The sequence below is a fragment of the Thermobia domestica genome, chromosome 3 (genome assembly GCF_964235325.1).
Source record: "Thermobia domestica chromosome 3, izTheDome1.hap1.1, whole genome shotgun sequence".
NCBI classification, from domain to species: domain Eukaryota; kingdom Metazoa; phylum Arthropoda; class Insecta; order Zygentoma; family Lepismatidae; genus Thermobia; species Thermobia domestica.
The window spans coordinates 103,594,277-103,617,498 of NC_137456.1; the positions used below are offsets into that span (position 1 = coordinate 103,594,277).

The window sequence follows — 23,222 nt, forward strand, 5'->3', positions numbered from 1 at the left end:
TTGGAGCAAATGTTAAGCCTCCTTTCCTCTATATCAAAAGTTAAAGGGACTGGTCGTTGCAGTGCTTCTGCAACACAACACGGTTTCCAGTGAACGAGAAGGTTTTTCGCGCTAAATAAGATTTCTGAATTTTATTTCACTAGCAATTAACAAATGGAATTTATTTTTATGCATTCATATTTTTAAATTACAGGACCATACTGAAGCAAATCAATATAATGACAATTTTTTTTTAAAAAAAGTGCAGAATTACAAAATAAGAAAGAAAATATATTGTAGAGCAGAAAACAAATGAAAATAGACCCGCATTTACAAGTTAATTCTTAGCTTATATTGATAATGAAGGTTTCTTCCACAGTAATTTGTGATTCAAATATTAATAAGTCAGTATGTAGAATCGCCCCCTCTCTCTGTGGATAGCCTAGTATTTTAGTATATACATATTTCTTTTATAAAATAAGTATATTTTATACTCTTGATAATTTCCACATAAAACTGTATGATGGGGAACGCCACATTGAATTTGAGACTAGTTAGCAATGCTCAGTGGGCGTAGCCACGAGGGGTTCCACCGGGTCCGGAACTCTCAAAAATTTCAAAACTTGACTAACATTTGTAGACTTTCATAACGAACTATACTTGTTTAACAGAGAAACGATTGATGTAGGCTAAATATTTTATTTTACGCCTCATCATATACTCTCTCTTTTCTTAAAATCAATCGTTCTATCATTTTTTTTCTGAGGATATAGGTGACAGTAATTAAGAATTACTTATCGTCTTTTAGGATGCAGAATAAGAAAGGTATATATTGCATAGACGTATCGAATCCCTCCCAACACATATTTCTGGGTGTAGAACTGGCAGTGCTGTTTGTTTTGATGTTCTTCGACTTTTACCTTCTGTTAGGTATATATGCTGATCCAACATGTGGCGGGTTTCGAGGTTTCCTTTCCAGAACATATGACGACGGATGATTTGGAATGTAGTTTTTTTTTTCTTTTACGCACATGTGTGTGTGTTGATGTATGAATATGTGACATTCGGAATTCATATACAGTACCTCTTTTGTATCAACTGTTTTGGGTTTTACTTATTAGATTTAATTTTATTGTGTGTGCTTTAATTCTGTAAGTAACCTACAAATTCTTAATGAATTGTATACCGTGACTTCTCTAAATAACTTACAAAAAACATTGACCAGCCTTCAACTCAGGAAAAACTTGCAATTAAGGCTTAGACAAGACAAGGAAAGGACAATTCAGGAGAGTGTTCGAAAAAAAAAAGTTTAAATTTACAGGATGTTTTATGGCAGTAATGTTGTTTGCACTAGATATATTTCCTCAATTTATTTTAAATTTTCCTGGATAAACTGAGAATAAAGTGTGTTCAATGGACATTTTTTATAACGCTAATCACTGTTACGAACTCTCTTCAGTCAACGCTGAAGAAGAATTCGGATCACTGTCAGGGACTGAGCTTGCTAGGATGAATCGTTCGCAATAATCTGGAAAAAATATTTAGTGAATGTACAAAGCTTCTGAAATGTATATCCGGACCCTCCCTTCGGATTCAGAAATTAAAAATTTTAAGGAAGGATGAAACAAAAAGAAACGAGAAAAAGATGAATCATCGTCAAAAATATAAAGCTACACCAAGCGTTTGGTTACTCTTTCTTATGAGGAGCTTTGTGTGGAAGAAATGGAGGAGTCAAGTTAAAAATGAATATTATTGTAATGGAGCATTACGAATTTCATCTATCTCCATGCTAATCCTATGAACTACAAACGACGATCGACAAATGTGCCATTTTGAATTTCGCGGCAACACTAATCCATTTTATAGGATGTCTTTACTCCTGAAAGAGATTTCGTTACTATCCTTGACGGCACTAAACGAAGATAAGAAAAAGAAGAAGAAAGAAGACAAGTAGAACCGAGTTCGAATGACCTCGGTAGACTATATCTTTTTCAACATTTTTTGTATTCTCTTACTCAAGATTTCTTTATAGATTTTTATTAAAATAATTACTAACATATCCTCATTTTATTATCCTAACAAACCAATATGGATATGTTACCAGTAAAATAGTTTAGACTGATTGATCTCCTGGTGTGTAATCACAATATTTCATGTCATCCCCCCCCCCATTACGAAATCCTGCTAAACGAACGAATATATGTTGCCAGTAAAATAGTTTAAAATGATCGAGCCCCTGGTGTGATAACCACAGTATTTCGTCCGGACCCTCCCTATTGCGAAGTCCAGGCTACGTGTTAAAAAAAAAAAAAAAAAAAAAAGAATTTTATTTAATTTCACATGTCATACAGTATTTGCATCTAAAGTTATGCTGATTAGTCAATGAATCCACTTTATATCTTCTGTCTCTTATCGTTCGTACTGCAACACCCGAAACCACAATCCACCGGCCGCCACTGCATGTATATCAATAAAACAGTATAATATTAGCAACCAAACATGACTAGCGAACAATTTGGAACGTTAATACATTTTAGATTTCTTTCATGTGTTTAACTTAAGTAATTATGCTTACTGTAGGCTACCACCTAAAACATGCAGTAAAGAACGAATAGAGAGAAGTCAAATAAAACTTCGTTTCGCACGCCAAAACTGCATTTCCCGTCACCCACTTTCTTATTGCGGAAATGCAATACCTATTCGTCAGCAGACGTCACCCACAATACATTGCGAAGTGAGAAAAACTGCGTCAACATGGCGGATCCACTTGAAAGTAAGTTCTTGTACCGAAAGTACAAACTTGAAATAATTCTACAGTATTCTCTATATTCCATATTTTGTACATCGTTTATGCCGTGAATTTGAATAACGCCGACTAATGATGAATATTATAAATTTAACTTCTTATCGGAGTGATATTCAAGTTCGAGAATTTGCCAATACTTACCTTGTTTATGTTTTTTGATTATAATTTGTCAGTGGGTCAAGGACCGATATGAGTAGTAATTAACATCTTTACGAAATGTAAAGTTACACTTCTTCTACCTAATTACGATTTCAGTGAAATAATTATTTTAACATGTTAGTGCAAAGTGAAATTTATCACAGGTTATTGTCAATCTGGAGTGTAGTATGCGTATAAACATTAGTCATCTGATTTCAATTAGTGCAATGTGCAAAAACTGTGTGTGCAGGGAGGTTTAAATATTTCTGATTTAGAGCAAGTATCTGTGCATTATACTTGAAATATAATTGATAGTGTTTTAATTTATTACAAGATACTGATTTAAAATGCCGGTAGCAACTATTAACTTTATATTAATTGTAACTGGACGTTAGTCAAAATACATGATTACTCAACACCGAAAATCAAACATGAAGCGATTTCAGCGTATATATTTCACAAACATTTCCGAGTTTTTATTTTAAAAGTACAAGGATATATTCAGTAGGCAGGGCTTGAAAAATCCACTGGTCTGCTCGCCAGTGGCGAGTAAAGTCCGATCAATCAAAAACGTATTTTAATCCACGTCACTCTTTTTTTTCTATTATTATTATTTGTAAGAGGCATGCCAATAAACAAAATAAAAGATATATTGATATGTTTACTGTGTCGCAAAGCGATATTTGTTTATTTGTATAATCAGTGATTGCAAAATGGTCTGGCTAGTAGATTTTTCTTGGCTGGTGAATACTTGAAGCAAGATTTTTCAAGCCCTGTCAATAGATCTAATTTGGAATAGTAATTCAGTGTCAGCAGTGGCTCTTGAGAAAAGCCACATTGATAATAATAATAATAATAATAAAAAAAGGTCGCTTCAAACTGAGGGAAGAAAATTCACCTAATGCACCAATTCTTGTATACAGGATGGTAAGAAACTAGTTGAATAAACTTCGGGAGCTGATTCGCAACACCGAAACATACATTTTTCAATCGAGCAGGTATGTCTTCGAGTGTCATGTTCTAAACCGTAGCGTTGCTTTGTAATTGCAGGCCTCTGAAATTCATTTGGATATAGTATACATGAAGCTGCATCAGTTCCCGAAGGAGCAGGACGCTCATACTTTTAGGGATTATTCATTGAGTATGTACGAACTTACAAAGGGGGTAACAAAGCGACTTTTATTTACTTATCGACTGATACGAAAATAAAAAAGAACGTACCTGTACTTTATATCTGCATGTGTAGTGCCCTTGTACTTTATATATGACTGTGTGTGGGGGGGGGGGGGGGATTTAACGCATATCGCATGTCTTGTGCACATGGATACTTCTTACTATTGCACTACTTAGAAAATTTATGGTATTTCATGTAGAAGTGGTAATAGAACACAGAAGAAACGCAGATCAGGGGGTTCTCATGTATACTATTACCATTCATTTTCCCACGCTTTCGGCACCTTATATTGCCGAAACTATCCCTCACTGACCAAAGTTCTTAAGGACTTTTTTTTTTTTTTTCTGCTGGTTTCAGTGTTGCGAATCAGCTCCCGAAGTTTGTTCATATAGTTTCTTACCATCCTGTATAAGAATTAGAGTATTAAGTAAATTTCCTACTGATGGTTTGAAGCGGTAAAAGTTGAATTAGCTATAAGTTTTTAATTTTTACTGATGTGATTTCTCACAAGAGGCGCCACTGTTCGTATTTGCTTAAAATAATTTCTACTTATGCTATGAACTTTAATTTTATGTCTTAAAGTCTTTAGTAAGTTGTTAGATTTATATAAAATAGAACGTTAAAGGAGCAACTGTTGACTAGCGGCGTCCACAAAAAGTTTCGATTGACTTCTGTCCTTAGACAACTAGATCCAGTGTCTACTGTGTATTTCTTTTTCTACGAGACATGTCTTACTATTGTCCTCTCATCTGCGCCTAGATATTTCTAATTGTCTTTTTCGATTAGGTTCGCAGTTAATTTTTTTTAAACCATTTCTACTTTCTCACATTCTGGCAACATGAACTACCCACCTGAGCGTCCTAGATTGGATGATCCTACGATTGCGACCACTTATTTGTGACTTGTTAACCAGGTTGTCACTCACATGAAAATTGAATCACTTTATAAACACATTTTGCAATTTTTAATGCAACAGTTTTAGAAATCTTGGATCAAAAGTGCAAAGTGTGTTTATTAGTCACAGAATAACTCGTACGTACAGACCCAGTCAACTGTAGACGTGTGCAAATTATTAGACTTAAGTTTAAAAAATGAAGAACCATAAAAAAAATCGTGTATTGCTGCGTTCTTTCACCATTTTACAACCTGTTAGTATTTTGTATGCATTCCTTTCGATTTTATTACCATTTCTATACGCTTTGGCATACTTTTCATTAACTTTACGCAATTATTTTTCACTTTATCGCGATAGCATATTCTGATAAGTGCTGCGATGAGATTAATCTTGGTGGTTATCCGTCTTTTCTCTTAACAATAGTCCACAAGTTTTCGATAGGGTTTAAGTCGAAACTATTTCTTGCTGATGGCATAACCTGAATACCGTTTTCCCTCAGAAAAGTGATTGTTTATAGTTAAGGAGCCGTACTTCCCATTTAGGGAAGGACGAGAAACGCCATACTTTCAGGAATTATTCAATGACTATCTAGGATGTTAAAAAGTAGGTAATAGACTTGAGTTCTTGCCCTTGTACTTAGGGTGTTTAGGTAGTGCAACAGTAAGATGTATCCTCGTGCACGGGAGATGAGAAGTAGCTGTTCTTAACTATTACCGTGATTATAGTCCTTGCTTTATGACATGGGACCACATCATGCATAAAAACAAAGTTTCCGTCCGGAAACCATTCCTTCATTTGGATAAGTCTAGTTTCTAGCATATTTTGATGTTGTTTTTGATTTTCATCATTTCTTTCACGAGATACAGTCTACCAGTCTACAGTCTAGACTGACATACAGCTCCAGTTGGAGAAACGTTGAGTGTTTCACTGTTCGGGAAACACAGTTTGCAGAAAATGTTTCATCTGAAGTCCTGCGAACATATTGGCTACTTTCTTCACTTATGGAAAATATTGATTTTAAGTTTTATCACAGTATCATACACAAAATATCATATTCAGAGGAGGAACTGCTCCCGTAAACCCTTGTACAATACGCTAGTGGAGAAAACGTCATTTCCGATTCCTATTTAGCTAGCTGGTTACAAACAAACCAGCTTTGAGCGGGTTATATAAAGAAGTTTACGTACTCGCCTCTGATTTTTTTTGCTTTGCTTTGCTTTCGGATATAACCATACTAGTTTAAGAGATACGTGCTTTTTTTTTTTTTTTTTGTATGAAGAATTGAATTAGAAATATTGTAGTATATAATATATTAAAGAGAAACAATAACAAAGCCACACTACAACAAACGATATAGGCCTAATGATTAATTATTTATTGGGCGAACAGATATATCTCAATCTTCTTGAAGGACACTTTCTCTTCTTGCATATTCTGCCAGAAAGAAATTAAAATACACATATTTTTACCAAAAGCACTTTGCTCTGTCTTTTCTTGTTTTTCGTTTGTGGCATTTTTAGGCTAATTTCGCTAACTGTTTAATATATGTTAATACTCAGAATACTGTAATATTATTTCTTAGTAAACTGATAACTGAATCACACGTTTAAAGACATACTATTATCTTCGAACACTGCCTGTCCCAGCATGGAGTGTGATCTCGCCTGCCTCCGCTCTTTCTGAGCCTCACCAGCGCAAGATCGGTAACAATTTTATCCTTGTGGTAATATATATGTGTAAAAATTTGAAACACCTGATACAATTAAGATTTGCAGGTAATGGATAATTTTAAAATTGGTAAATCGGCGTTACACATATATGTAAGACAACTGCATTTAAGTAAATACAAGCTAATCTAACCGTGTCTTACCTCATATGAATATTGGTAAGAGTATATAGCACAGGCAATGTAGTAAAGTTTAAATCGGACATGTTAATTTGTCTCATTTAATTTGACATAAACTATAATTGTTCCATCCAATCGATCTACGCTAAGTGTGCATGAAGAATAAGGGATCATTTTTCGAAAATTTACGTATTATCTACAAAAATAGTTCTGTGCAAGAAAATTATTTAGGGGGAACATAGAAACAGTATATATATATATATATATATATATATATATATATATATATATATATATATGAAATGTCAGGGTTACTAAGAAATTGAAATGCAGATCCACTTGTAGTGATTACTAGCCCAAGCTGGTGTATGCTTTTCGTGCCTGTCTTTCTTTACACGCATACCCAACTTCACTGATCCGCTTCCTGCTTACAAATGAATCCTTACATGGACTCGAGCTTCACTGCCCTGAATCATCATAGATGTAGTATTACGTGAAGTGACCACCCAGCGTAAATGGTACGTGTTTTCCTTATGAGTTTCAATCAGGGTTGGCTGGTTTAAACCAAAAAACGAAAAATGTCCGGAAAAGTGTAACTATTCGTAAAATCTTGGACACACATTTCTGTGTTATCACGTTTCACTGCCATATATTATTCGTACTATATTCAGACCTAAATTCCCCATTCTTTACTCAAAGAGATTATATTACCAAAGCAACTTTTTTTTATGTAGCTTTATGGATGTTTCTTTTGTGACTTTTTTTATTAAGTAAGTGAATGTCTCCCTTAGCCTAAAAGGGATAATCGTGGGACATTAAATTGGATTTTTTTTCGGCAAAAGTATGTGTTATGGAAGAGAACCTTTCCTCTTTTAAGGACATAAACAGGAATTATTCTCAGATCACACGTATTTAGTACAGAAAAATCTGATTTAAACTACTTGCTGAGCAAAACAATACGGTATTGTAAAAACTACTAACGTGTAACAGTTTCTTCAACTATCCAGTTTGGCTTCATCAGATATTTGATAGTGTCTGATGAAGCCAAAAGTGAATAGTTGGCAGAACTGTTACACGTTAATAATTTTTACGATAACGTATTAACGTATTGTTTGGCCTTGTGAGTAGTTCAAATTAGATTTAAACACAGAAAATATTTTCAGTAATTTGAAAATAATCGATTCCTTCAATTGATAGAGCAGTTAAAGCAAATTCCGATGAGAAACTAGTGTCCGCAGGATTATACAGGAGACAATTCTTATAGACTTCTTCCAAAAAAAATTCTTTGGTTAGTTCTGTGTACATTTTTAGTATTCAATGGTAATGTTGTACGTTGTTATTGGGTTAGTTTTAATACAGTCAGCAAGTTATGTAAGAGACCTCTATAGAAGTATGACTTATAATTGAGAATAAATTGATAGTTCTGTACCTGTACAGAGAAGGTTTTCCATAAATTCTGTAAAACATTTACCGCCTTTCCCCCTACAACCCATCTTCCCCCTCTCCTCCCCATTTGTACCAACACCTTATCAGACCTCTCTACCACCCCGGGTGAGGTTTTGGTTTCTCTTGCAGTCGCTTTCTCCACATAGATCTCTTGGGCCCGACAACATTGGCTCTCTCTATCTTAACAAAACTACTTCAGCTATTTCAGTTCCTTTATCCATCCTATTCAATAGATGCTTCAGTGAAGGATATTATCCCACCAGCTGGAAATTAGCTCATGTGACCCCAATATATAAATCAGGACTTAAAGATCAAGTATCCTCCTATAGGCCAATCTCTCTTCTTTCTGTAATATCTATTATCTGCGAAAAAATAATCAAAGGCAGACTTCTCAAATTCACGTCGCCTTACATTCACACTTTTCAGCATGGTTTTCTACCGAAAAGCTCAAGTCTCACAAACTTAAGTACTCTTCTTTCCTGTGCAGTTCAATGTATAAATAACAATACTCAATTAGATGTCATTTATTTTGATCTCTCAAAGGCCTTTGATTCTGTCAGTCACATTCTTCTTCTCCACAAGCTTTCCAATAGGTTTAATGTACATGGTAAATTTCTCTCTTTAATCACCAGCTATCTAAAGGGACGTAAACAGAAAGTTCTTCTTTCAGGGGCGACCTCTAACCCCCAACCTGTGATCTCGGGGGTGCCTCAGGGAAGTGTACTAGGGCCCCTGCTATTTGTCCTGTATATGGACGATCTCTACTCTCACCTATCAGTTAATCCTAGTGGCCTTTTGCTTTTTGATGACGATTGCAAATTATATAGAGAAATATCATGTTTCCATGACTCAATTGCCCTACAGGAAGACATAAATTATCTTGTAGACTGGTGTGAAATGTGGCATTTGAAACTTAACAGTAAGAAATGTGACGGTATTATAATTACTCTGAAAAAGTCTCCTGTTCCCTCCAAATACCATATTAACGATTCCCCTATAACACATTCTGCCAGTCATAATGATCTTGGTGTCATCTTTGATTCCAAACTCTCGTTCTCTGACCACATCTCCTCAATAGTTAAGAAGTCAGTGCGTATGCTGGGGCTTCTTTACCGATTCACTGAACTACGTACTGTGGCATCATTAACAACATTCTATAAAACTCGTATAGCACCCAAGATCGAATACTGTTCTACCATATGGGCCATGGCCGCACCTACACATCTCTCTAGACTTGAGTCTATTTTCAATTTCTTTATTGCAATAGTACGTTTTCGTGTTCCCGCAGTTCGAATATTACCTAAGGAGGAAATTTTGCGATATCTTAATATCCAGACGCCGGAAGTACGCAGAAATAACTCTGATTTGAAGTTTCTTCATAAGATTATAAATGGGAACCTAAGATCAGAAACCCTAATTCAACAACTATCCTTACATGTCCCTTCCCGCAAAACCCGGAATACCCACCTATTCCATCTTGCACGCCCTAGGTTGACAACTATACAGAGGTCTCTTTTTCACCGAGTACCCAACTATTATAATAATCTAACCAGTGAGGTGAACATTTTTTCGAGCTACCCGGTGTTTGAAAGAGCAATAAAACGCGTGCTGGCTAAATAAAATTACTTGTGCACTCTTTGTTAATACTATTGATGTTACTGTTGTTGTTTATTTTTTAATTCTTTTTCTTTTTTTTTCCCGCTTGTTGATATTTCCCTGTGTAAAATGGCACAATTATGCTGTATCTGGGAATTTGTTCAATAAATAAATAAATATAGTATTTCGATATTAGTCTATATGTATATTTATAACTAATATATTTGCTTTATGCGTATAATTACTACATGAACTTTGAGTAATATCTAAATGTATATAATCTCCCTGTAACAGAAAACTTCATTTACGGACAAATAATCATATCCCATTTTGGTGTTCGTCATTGAAAGATTTCACTGTATGATGTCTTACTTTGTATCACGGAGTAGTTGAACGTATTGGTTGATTGAAATACAAGTACTTCAGATACAAGGTAAGACTGTTCATATTTGAAAGACTTTCCAAAGAATTTGTTCTTTGCTCGAGTGGTTAAGGTTTGTCGGTGTTTTTTTATTATCATCAGTTGAAATCAAAATCTAATTCGAGGATATAGAGTACGGATACTGTACTTGCACTTTGGTTGATATAAGACGTGACATACCTCACGTATTATTTGAATCTGGAATTGTGCACACTTAACATGAGTCTAAAGGAGCGTTAATAATCAGTTGATAGCAGTACGTGCTTCGTGTCTTTCCAATGTATTTTGTAGTGTGTAACAATATTCAAAATAATTTAATCAATAATAATAATGTAATGACTCTCTATAATGTTCCTTCGATGCATATTTTTCAGCATATATATTTCAATTGCTCTAACGGACGATTTTCGTCAGGGAAAAGGGTTTAAATTACTGTACTTTCCTGTACAGACCCACACATAGTTCTGCACAACTAAATAGTGTTACGCTATAAAATAATAATAGAAAAACGTCTTTATATGAGGTATCCACAACGGGTTATTTAAACTCTCACCGGTCGATAGACAGAATGAAGAATAGTTCAAGATACCGTCGACTGACTCCTGCAAAGACAGAAAATCAAACAAGAAAAGTTTAATGTGTTCCATACATTAATAAGTTAAACGGTCTTAACTCAGAAGATAAATAACAGGTTGTAGATACTTCATGTAAGGACATTCAAATAATAATAATTTTTTACAGCATACCTTTGTGAAGACCTGCACATAAATGTAATTTAAGCCCTTTGCTCTGACGAAATATGCGCACTAGAGCTATTGAAATATCGGTTTAAAAACACGCCTCGAAGGAACATTACAAATGAGTCATTATATTATTATGATTACAAATGTGTTCCATATGCTCAATAAGCATTGGGCCGATGCAGAAGTCCGTGCGGTTTTCTTTTGGATTGGCAACAAAGCGGCGTGAAGCGATTGTTTATCGTATTCCGTTATTTTACCGTAGTTTGGAGTTTGTGTGTTGTGAAACACAGGTTTTCTTGATTGTGAACGTGTTATTATATATATTTTTCAGTCAAACTAATATGGAATGTCGAGTTGAGAAAAGTGATCATTTCCGTCACATTTTACTCTTCGAGTTTAACCGAGGATTCAGTGCAGCAGAAGCTGCGAGAACAATTTGTACAGTGTACGGGAATGAAGCAATCGTTGAGAAAACAGCACAGAAGAGCTTCTCTTCACCAATGGCTAACATATTTCTTCCAGTCAAAACCAAAACAGTTCTACAGGCGAGGCATTGAACTGAACGTTGGCAGGTCATAGATAGTGCAGATGAATACATAACTGAGTGATTGTGAGTTATACGAGTGACAGTAAAATGTATGCAATGTATTGTTACACTCGTAGAATATGTTAATGTTATGTCTATGTTGTGTTTGTATTTGAATTAACAGAACAGCAGAATAAATATAAAATATAAGAACCGCACGAACTTATGTATCGACCTAATAATTGAATCAAATTCAAGATGAATATTCAAATTTTGTCCAAAGATAAGTTGAATCAATAATAATAATAATAATAATAAAAAATCTGTACATTTATATATATATATATATATATATATATATATATATATATATATATATATTGTTTCTTTCGTTCTTGAGAGCTCTTAATTTTTACTCTTCGCAAACATGCTCCCAATAATGAATAATAAATCAAAACTGTACGGATTATTCTCTCGATTGATTCAGCTTGCTTGTGGATGAAGTTTGAATATTCTCTTGAATTTCATTAAATTATTTTTAATCTTGCTGCCTACAAAATGTATTTGACAGATAGAAGAATGTGGTGCTATCTATTAGTGATTCGAACATTTACCTTAACATACAGTTTGGTTAAGTGAGAGCTCTGTTCATGCTAAAGGTGTTGAATTCGAAACAAAATTTTATGTGTCCTAATTTATGAACACGATTTTTAAGTTACAATTTATTCCTGAAAACTGTAATGTTATTTTTTTTTTTCTTTCTGCTTAATAGGTGAATCTGCAGCGGCACTGTTAACATCATTTAGAAATGGTGGTCTTAATTATGAAAATATTAAGCAAGAGGTGGAAGATATAGCAATGGATCCAGAACCAGAGGAGCCTCCGATCCTAGGACCTGAGATTTTGGGTCTTAAGAGAGTGGGAGACGAGACACCACCACGATCAAGTGGAGGTGGTCTTTTACTCAATCGCCGAGGAATGGTATGATTTTTTGTTATTATATCTTAAAGAACTGTTTGCTTGTCTTTTCTGTTTTATTTATTTTTATGTTTTCATGTAATATTTTTCGATATGTTAGTCATTGTACCTATTACGAATTGGGCGCACAGAGCACATTTTGTGTGTGTATATATAACGCCCCCACGATTGTGCACCGAAGGTAAGGGAGACGCCGATGATGATGAGATTGACGATAATGTTGGAACGAAGAAAGTAGGAGGGAACGAAAAAAACACAGAAAACTCATGCATACGGTGTTTGTCCACACGAAGCTCACTTGCCGGGAACGGGAGGAACCAGGGATCACACGCGTTAGAGGTAAGCACTATACCTTTAAGTCATCGTGGCACGTAAAGCAGGGTTGTTGGAATTCTCCTCAGCTTCCCAAAACCCCCTGGGGTTTATTGAGTATCCATAATAACCCTCTCCCTCAAGAGAAAAAAGAAAGAAAAGAAAAACCTCCAAAAATATACTTCAAAACTTGGATTAAAGTGATAACCTTAATGTAATCATAAATTTCTTTAATCGTGTTTCTCAGTGCACTCCTAGTTTCAGAATTTACTTCAGATATGTTTTTATCGAAAAGAGATCCCCATCCAAAACAGAATACCATTGAATATATATATATATATATAAGTTTGGAAATCGTGCACAATGAATTTAGTTTTAGTTCGATCAAACTCTCAGTAACAGCGTTCAACTGTAATCGGGGACAGAAAAGCAGTGTGACTACCTTCTTTTGTTTTTGAAGTACTCACTCACGTATTAATACAAACAAGTAATAACATGTCTTTCTCCATGTATCAAATAATTACAAATCGAAAATGCTTTACTTAAAAAACATTCCTCAACACTACATTTGGATAATATTACACACTCAAACTAGAAAGGAAGCACGAATTAAATTTTTAATGCCATAATTTGAATCAAAGATACTACAAATGCTTCACTTAAAAAAGAAATTACTAAAGATCTAACTCGGTGTTCTCAACATAATACCTGGGTAATTACACACTAAAACGAAAAATAGTTGCATTAAAAAGAGGTAGGGGAACTCTCGAATTCATCTTGAAATATGTGACATAATAGTACGATTATCACATGTTATAAAGGTCCCATGATCGCAAAATACATTGTAAGATAGCATATTGACAACTAAAAATGATTTTTTTTTTTTTTTTTTTAATGAAAGAAATTCAACATTTGTTCTCTGCAAAAATATACTTTTTATTTTTTAAATTCAGTAATTCTTTTAGATTCTTGCATTTTTTGAGGAAAATTTTGACCTTTAGTTAAGTAACTACTACTTCAATATTATTTACGAGTATTATGGCGGACATGTGATTCCCTTCAAAATGAAATAAAGTTTCAAATGATATCATGCGCATGTGCATAATGTACAAGAAGGGAAATTTGGAGTAATAGGAAAATTTCCTTCTAAATAATAATACCTTTTTCTAAAAAAAACTGTACGTAATGCGTGTATCAAGTTCCATTGCAATATCTGCATTATGAGGAAAATTATTTCTCAATCCTGTTTGACAATACCAAATATTTCACACAAAAGTAGGGAAAAAGTAGGATATACGATATAGAAGTTTCCAAACAGTACCATTTATTGAAGTATCATTATTAATAAATTATTGTCTTAAAACAAGCTTCGAAATAGTGCAATGCGCACTTGTTCATAATGTGCGAAATAATGAAAATTTGGAATAAATAGGGAACTTTCGCTTTATATATATATATATAAAATTTTGCGGTCCCTCGATTGGTCCCGGATACTGATACTTGAATATATCTACGATGAAAAATACTATGGCTTATACAGAATGTGTATGCCAAGTTTTGTTGCAATATTTAGAATAGTTACGAGGGAAAAATATTTCTCAATACTGTTTAACAATAAAAATGAAATACTTTTGGAGGATTGAACCCACTAATAAAGCCTTATCCTTCTAATATACCACACATTACACTCAAATTACACTACCCAATTACTATTCGCTAATAAAAACCAACATATCCTCATAAATAGCAGCTAAAACAAGTTACTTCCTTTGTTTCGCTCAGAGTTATATCTCATAAAATTTTCTGGATGTAAGGAGAAGAATGGAGAGAGAGGAAGGCGAAAAATGCTATAATGTTCATTTCTTAATATAAGCATGTGAACTGTAGAAACTCAAACTTCAAGGAACGTCATTACCCTGTGTCGTCGAACACAAAGAAAGGAGAATGCATTTGTAATAACATCTGGATGTAATACCGTCTGGACGTAAAGGGGGAAAAAAATCTCTTTGAAGGAAGCATGTAGGTTGTAGGGAATAATAATGGATGATATGTGTGTCACTCAGCGTTTATCTAAAAGGGTTAATAAAGCCGCTTTCTTGCATATTTGGCTCCTGACTTCAGGTACTATCGTAATATTTGCCTGGCATGTTGTGAGAGAAGTTAAAGAAATCTTCAGTCAGAATGGCTGGCTCTTGGATCCTGAATGTAATAGGGGATTTTATTTCTTTCTGTATTATATAGAATTACTCGCCTCTTGGTTATTCTGAAAAATTGTGAACTTCCTCCATTTTAGAAGTCAAAAGTCTCTCTCATGAAACGCGGATAGGTCTTCACGGATTCCCTTTTGTCAATAAGGGAAATCCATAGTTTCGTTCCAGATGTGTACAATAGGTCATGAATGCTTAAGTGGTATTTTAAGTAGGCATACGACTTACGTACGTTCAAAATTTAATAAAATTCAATTTTACGTAATAGAACCCAATTTTACCCAATAAAACCACTAGGCTATTTTTCTTAAACTTACAACGGTTATCGTTGTTGTCAATCTGTACGTGTTTCATGAAAAGGATCAGAGGCGTCATAGCTGAGCAGCTATGCGAAAAAGAAGATAAAAAGAAATGTCTTGAGGTTGCTAGGTAGAAATAATAAATAGATATGTATGAAGAAAGTAAGAAGTAAGTAACGATTATTGACTGTAATGTGGTGAGACTTCTTTTGAAAATAAAAAGGTAAAATCTAGTTACCCTCGAAAAGGATTATGCTAATTTGCTAGTATAATAATTCTTCTGATTACTATTTATCCATACGTATTGATTGACTTGTCGTATTATGTTCATAAGCATTTGTCCTTATATCTTTTTGGTGCAACGAAACCCGGGACCCTGGCCAAATCTTGAAGTAAAGTAAAGATAGGGTCTTAATTTTTATAAAAAGGGACGTATGAATATTGAATGTACTTTTTTGCGTAGTGACAGAAAAATTATACGCCAGTCAACTATGACTAATATACACAGTGATGATATGTCCGTAATTGGTAATTCAGAAGAATCTATGTCTGAAACAGTAAATACTATGCAGATCTTAGATATGGTCCGACAATTAAGTCAATCCATGCAATCGAGGGATGATAACTTGATACAACAAATTAATGATGTTGCTGTGAAAGTTAATAACGATATTGCACTGAAAGTTGATGAAATTAAACAAAATACAAATCAACAAATACAGCAAATTTCTCAGGAAATTGATGAGAAATTAGATGAAAAATTCCAACAGTTTGCTGATAAATCGTCACAAGATATCAATACTTTGAAAAGGTCTATAGAAGTTTTGGAATCCGCTTTAACTCAACAAGCAACCCAAATGAAAGACACGACTTCTAAAATTAATAATCATAGTCTACAAATAGAGGTTTTGGAGTCCGTTACTACACAACAAGCGACTCAAATTAAAGACAATATATCTAAAATTCACAACCATAGTCGTTTGATACATGATGTGCAGGAGGAAATCAGATCGATGCAACAAAGGCTAAGTAACAGGAATAACGCCTCAGTTCCTTCCAATAACGAGGAGACACTTCATCAACGGGAATTTCCTATCATCGAGTGTGATTCTACATCTCCTTCAGTTTATTCGTCGGAAGATAATATAGTACAAGATACTAATGAAACGGCTGGAGTGAGACCAAGAAGGCGCATACATGAAAGGAGACAGGATCCACAAATGCCAGAAGTACGGTATGTTAAACGGTAACGGAAACGAGATATTGGAGAGTCTAAGGTTTGTTTTAAAGTAAGTGAAATTAAGGCGATGACCAAATTCAGTGGGAAATATAATGAAATGACGGCCAGTTCTTTCTTAAAACGTTTTGAAGATGAGTGTAATCTAATGGGAATCGACCAATCTAAATATCTGAAATTATTGCCCCATGTTTTACTTCCACTGTGTTACACTTGGTACGAAGCCGTACGTAATAGAATAAGTAATTATGCAGATTTCAAAAGAGCTTTACTTGCAAATTATGAGAATGATTTTATGCTCGCAAATAGAGACGCAGTGGTTAGAAATCGACTTTATAACTCCCGAATTGATAGATCCGTAACAGACTTTGTAGTGAATACATATAACGAATTGAAAAATATAAATCCGTTGCAGCCAGAATCTAGAATTATAGCTTCTATTCGTATTTTACTACCGTTCAAGTTACATCAGGTTTTATTATCAACTCAATGCGTTAATTTCAACCATTTGATCATGCTAGTCCAACATTTTGAGAATCAATTTCAGGTACTAATATGCAATAGTAATAATAATAACAATCGTGGACCAGGAAACTACAATCGTAACCAAAGTAATCCAAATCAGTTAGCAATCAGAAATGTAAATATGAGAAATGAAAAGACAGATGGTGCTCGATTTAACAGGAGATCTAATAGCGTCAATGGAACTCGAACTCAGTCTGGAAACAGTGGTACTCGATTTTATAATAATAGACGAAATTTTATGACCAGGCAAAATCGTTGGAATAGTGCAAATAATAATAATAATGTAGGCAATAGATCTAATTTCTTTCGTAATAGAAGTAACTTTGGTGCCAGAGAGAATAGAAATGATCAGAGTGGTGATAGTGTAGAACATACACCTACACAATATCGAGAAAATAATCAGGATTGTGGTGTACAATGTACAATTCTAGAATCTTTTGACGCTCACAATTTAAACTAATATCAGCTGATGTGGTTGGGGTTGAATCCATATCAGCCAATAACATTTATGATTATCCTTTTTTGAATGTTTCTAATAAATCATCTGTAAGCAATAGTGAAAACAGAAATAGTTTGGATACATTAAATAAGCGTTGTCAGTACCAATATATACCTATTGTAAATTATTGTTGGATGAATGATGATGATATCGATGATACATTCACTTGTGATACTGATTTTGTATTTTTGAAATCGTTTTGTACAGCAAGAATACCTGTAAAAATTAACGGTATTTCCTTAAATGCATTAATAGATACGGGGACAAATCGTTGGACGTTCGAAAACGATTTATTAAGACTGATATGGAGCGTGGCGCTTTACGGATTAGAGAAATGGGCATTGAGAAAAGCTGAAATATCCAAGCTGGAAGCATTTGAAGTGTGGTGTTGGCGCAAAGTGCTGCGCATATCACGGACCGAAAGGAAATGGAATGAAGACGTACTAAATGAAGCTAATGAAAGATGACAGGTCATAAAGGTAATAGGAAAAAGAAGAAACGGCATTCTTGGCCATTTTATTTAGCACTCCGATTGGATCACCGTGTTGATAGAGGGAAAAGCAGGAAGAGGAAGACCAAGGATAGAATATCTAGATGCAGTTACGAAGAAGAGACATCAAAGTATAAAACAGCTCTCCGAAAGAAGGGAAAAGTTCTAAAAATTCCATGTTGCTCACCAACCTGTGGTTGAAGTGAGAAAGAACAACAACTCCAATTTACTGATAGTTTAAGCGACGTTAAGGTATCAGAAGGGATGTAACAGGCTATGTACTCGCTGAAAATGAAATACATTATAAAATATAAGAGAGAAAAAACAGTAAACAACAGTGAACAGTGACAAGTGAATTACTATTAACACACGTCTAATTATAGTGACAAGAAGATTTTTACTTCGTACATTTTTAAAATTCTTTTTATGGTTTAAATTCCTTTTGAAGTGTGCCTAGGCTGACGATGAAGACGATGTTCTTCGAAAGTACTTCCTAGCGATGAAGTTTGTTTCTTGCGGTGACTATTAGCCTTTTACTTACATTATTTCTAATGTTTTAATTATTTAAACTTCAGAACATCATATTTAGAAGGTCTTCCCACTGGTCTAGTGGCTAACGCGTATACTTTGGTGTACGTTTTCCTAGTTTGTTTTTTGCTGAGATAGCACAAGAAATTTAATTTTACGATTTTTCATTTTCGTTAATCATCTACCTCCTTTAGGCTAAAGGTCAGAATCATGGGACGTTAAACTTTAAAAAAAAAAAAAAAAAAAAAAAAAAAAAAAAAGTTATATATACTACTTACTAGCTATAAAACATATAATCACTTAATATTATTCATATGACACGATGGTTAAGGTCAAGAGAATAGAGAAGCGGTAGGCATCTGAGTATAAGTATAAAATATAACTTTTGAATTTCTGTTATAAAAGAAATGGCAGGTGGCGCCATCCTGTTGAAACCACATGCTTCCATTTAAAACAAAAAGTTTGTTCCATTGGGGCCACAAAAAATGGTAACCGTATGATGTGTCGTCCATTAATCGTCACAGGTTTTTCATCCTCTTCTTTAAAAATTATGGCTCTGTCACTCCACCGGATCAGCTTTCAAAGCCTTATAACAATGAAATGAAACATGGTGCTGCGCAAATTGAAACCTGCATTCTAAAATCGAAATATTTTCCCAATGTAATTATATAAAAAAATATCAGACATCTTTATAAGCTTTATATTATACATATTGAATCAGTCGCTCCGCTGTAATTGGGACACCCCTTACAATGTACCTAGGTAACAGTAAAAGCAAGTGGCCCATTATTCTCAACTTAAAAGATGTAACTGCTAACAGTATTGAGTATGAGTAGCTAACATTGTGTAAATACTTTCAAGAGTCGCTTGTGGCGCCTCGTAACAGTCACCAGATGAACGAACAACACTTAAATCGAAGAATTCACACACCTGGTAATGGACGCTGTAGGTTTATTGTGCTATTTGTGATAATAATAATATTTTTTATCCGTACAGAAAGTAAATCTTTTTTAAATAATTTCAGTAGTCTCTGCTGCTTTCATCAGTAATTTCTTTGAACTCCTACCCTAAACCCATAGTAGATCCTCTTATGTAAGAACTGTCCCAAGAAAGAAAAATGTCGTTATTTAGAAACTTGAAAAATCAATTTCGAAATACCAGAAAACTGTGGAATCTTATACACTTCATTGATTCATTCACAGGCAGCTTACTACTCACAGGGTGTCTATCGGTCACGAAAGTCATGGAAAAGTCACGAAATCAGAAAACGGTCATGAAAGTCAATTAAAAGACACGAAATTTAGCTTTTGGGATTTTTTTTATCTGTACAAATATAAGCACAGACTGGAAAATTTTGTTCAATAAAACGTCAAAATTCACCAACAAAAATGTCTTTATGATGGGCTTTAGACGCTACTAAATTGCAAGCAAAGCATTTTTCTATCGTATGCATGAAAATTCGGCCTAATTTGCACCCAAATTCTCTCTTGAGAATGTTAGGAAATTTTATGGTTTGGTAAAAAAAAAAAAAAAAAAAAAAAAAAAAAAAAAAAAAAGACACCCTGACTCAGTTTGATAAACAATCGTTACATTAAAAAGTTTGGCAGAAGAAGTGTACCAGATTTCGGTTTTCCGGTATTTTGAAATTGATTTTTCAACAAGATTCCAAATAGTTACATTTATCTCTTACGAAACAGTTCTTAGATGAGAGGATCTACAATGGATTTAGAGTTGGAATTCAATAAGTTACTGATTAAAGTAGCAGAGAGTACTGAAATTAGATAATGGAGATTTAGTTTCTGTATAAATGCAGGAGGGGGGGGGGGGCACGGTGGCTCAGTGGTAGAGCGTTCACCTCCGGTGCTTGGGGTCCCTGGTTCGATCCCAGCTCGCGCCGTGTGGACTTTGTGGTGAACAAACACCGTGCTCGTGGGTTTTCTCGGGGTTCTCCCGTTTCCTCCCACTTTCTTCATTCCACCATTTCATTCATTTCTCATCATCACCGTCTCCTTTAGCCTAACCGGCATAACCGTGGGACGTAAAACCAAAGATTTCATTTTCTTTTCTGTATAGATGCAAGATTAATACTATATTTATTAACCCACATATTCATTTGGCCGCATTTAATACTGCATTGTAACAGCAAATAAAAATTCTCACATGTTAGAACATTCAAGGCCATAAAATTTGTGAACGCTTTTGAGGCATTTCTTCCTCGTAGCATCTCAGAAGGAAAAAAAAACTGCTACATAAACAGTCACTCCATCTATTGTACTGTTAATTGATAGGCATCCCATTGTATCAGCTAGTAACTACATTATAATCATAATAAGGAATATAGTTGACTAACTAAGATTCCACTGCCCAATTACGCTAAACAGTTAAAACAAAATGAAGAAAAACATCAGCTGTCAAGAAAGCGCTCAATAGAATTTAGTCAATTTTGCACATCTCACACACCTCTGACCAGTTGCTCCTATGTCACGCTTTTGGGCATGCACATAATAAGAATTGCAGGGTAGGTTTAATGGTAATGGAACTTAAAACATCACTTCTATAAAGGATGTGATGTGTGAAAAATCGGTTGATACCTTCCATCTTTTCATAGTATCGAGTTCAGTTGTTCTGGAAATTATGATCACCAATCTCAGAAGTAACGGGTATGTGAATCCATGTTTGTCAAGGTGAATATTGAGGTGACATTTTTCTTAAAACGAGCTCTTATAATTCTGTGTCTTAGTCCTCTAGTATTTTCGATTACGCAATATTTATTCACCTTTTTTGTTATTTTGCCCTCTGTGAAAGACTGTTAGATTTCTATTTAACACTGTACTTAAAATTTAGGTTAAGATGATTGTCACTACATACAGACAGGTAATACACAGCTTGGAAATATACGAGATGTATATTTTGAACTGAAAACTTGTTACTCACATTTCGATAGATGATCCCTGTTGTTCTCACTGATGTGTGTTACAGAAATCTTCAGATGTATTATAATAGGTTACCTTTTTTCCTTGTAGCCGGCGAGAATACGGAAGAAAAATCGATTGTTTTTCGACGATGACGTCGTGAACACATCGATGCCTCGCATGTCACCAAAGAAGCCGTGCCGTTCGAGCCCGAAGAAAGTGAAGACAGAAGCAGAACCTGTAACATCCCATGATAAAAGAGTAGCCCAGCGGATAGGTGTGCGATTGAGAAATCTTTTAAAACTGCCCAAAGCACATAAGTGGGTGTGCTATGAGTGGTTTTATAGTAACATTGATAAGTAAGTATTGTACGTGAATTACATACTTTTGATATTTAATATATGTTTTAATCTATTGATCGCCATATCAAGAGCTACTCAATCTTGGTATATGGTGACAGTTTAGCATATAGGTTGTTTATTGGAAGATCGTGAGTTTTACGTCATTATTGGCTCTTCTGACGAGTTGAGTCAAAAGTAAAACGTATTTGTCACTCAGACAATAACCCTACGGAAAAGAAAAGCTTTTAAATTGCAAATCACGAAGAATAAATAAAAATAAATAAGTTTATTATCATGTTAAGATGTCAAGTACTGGAATCTATGAGGGTACATGCAAATGCAAGAAAAAATAAATACAGATGCATGAAAAAAAATGAGCATCAAGGAACAACTATACAGCGGTGTGCGCAACTTAGTACAGTCTTTATTATCACAAAATAGACCTTGTGGTATTCGTGTACTATATTTGAAGTAAATCTACCGATTGCTTTTCTTCAGGGTGGTTTAAAGCTTAAATCGTGATACATAGCTAGCTGATCAAGACTAAAGTGTGGCACTTCAGTGGTAGTAAATCAATTGTAAGAGTCTATGGATCCCAGTAATTTTAACGAAACTCTTTATTTAGGGAATATTTTATATGCACTTATTTCAAACTCGAGTTATTTTGTAAACGACTAACGAGTGTAATATTATAAGTTAATTATTATTTACCATTTTCTATTTACAGATTAATAATACCAGAATATGTGAACAATTTGTTGAAATTTCTTTCTTCATCCATAACACTATATTAGAAAAGCTATACAAGATGTCGCTTGGAAAATCACTCTTATCAAAACATATTTGTATCCAGATTGATGTATTTTATAATAATTTGTATCAACTAATTTTTGTACAGAATCCATTAATGTATTTTCGCAGAATAAAAGTCGTAAAATAAACCTTGCACTGCGCTACCTCTCGAATTGAAAGGTGTATTTGAGGCCTCTTACATCACAGCCAAGAACCCAAGTCTTAACACAGAAAAAGAAAATCTTGGTAAATAGTAGAATAACATCATCACTATTTCTTTAAAAAAAAAAATAAATAAATAAATAAATTACTAAATATATTTTTTAAAAAATTTTTATTCTATGAAAATACATTACGCCCGAGAGTTTTTCGTTCGTTACTTGGTTAATTACTGAGGTCCATAGATTCTTACAATTGATTTTTTACTACTGAAGTACCATACCTTGGTATATGATCAATCAGCTAATATGATTTAAGTTTTAAATATTCTGAAGAAGAGGAATCGATAAATGTGCTTGCAGTATAGATGATC

At 34.2% G+C, this 23,222-nt stretch overlaps 1 protein-coding gene across 2 annotated transcripts in view; it reads left to right on the forward strand.

The window, feature by feature from the left end:
* Nucleotides 1-2,600: 2,600 nt before the first annotated feature.
* LOC145680631 (protein lin-9 homolog) overlaps nucleotides 2,601-23,222 on the forward strand; it is a 65,363-nt gene continuing 44,741 nt past the window's right edge. Inside the window, exons 1-3 of one of the 2 annotated variants that reach the window (XM_081751321.1) lie at nucleotides 2,601-2,752; nucleotides 12,343-12,551; nucleotides 21,669-21,916. In XM_081751321.1, coding sequence (XP_081607447.1) covers nucleotides 2,734-2,752; nucleotides 12,343-12,551; nucleotides 21,669-21,916 — 476 coding nt within the window. In that variant the 5' untranslated portion in view covers nucleotides 2,601-2,733. The other variant, XM_081751322.1, reaches the window with a different exon arrangement.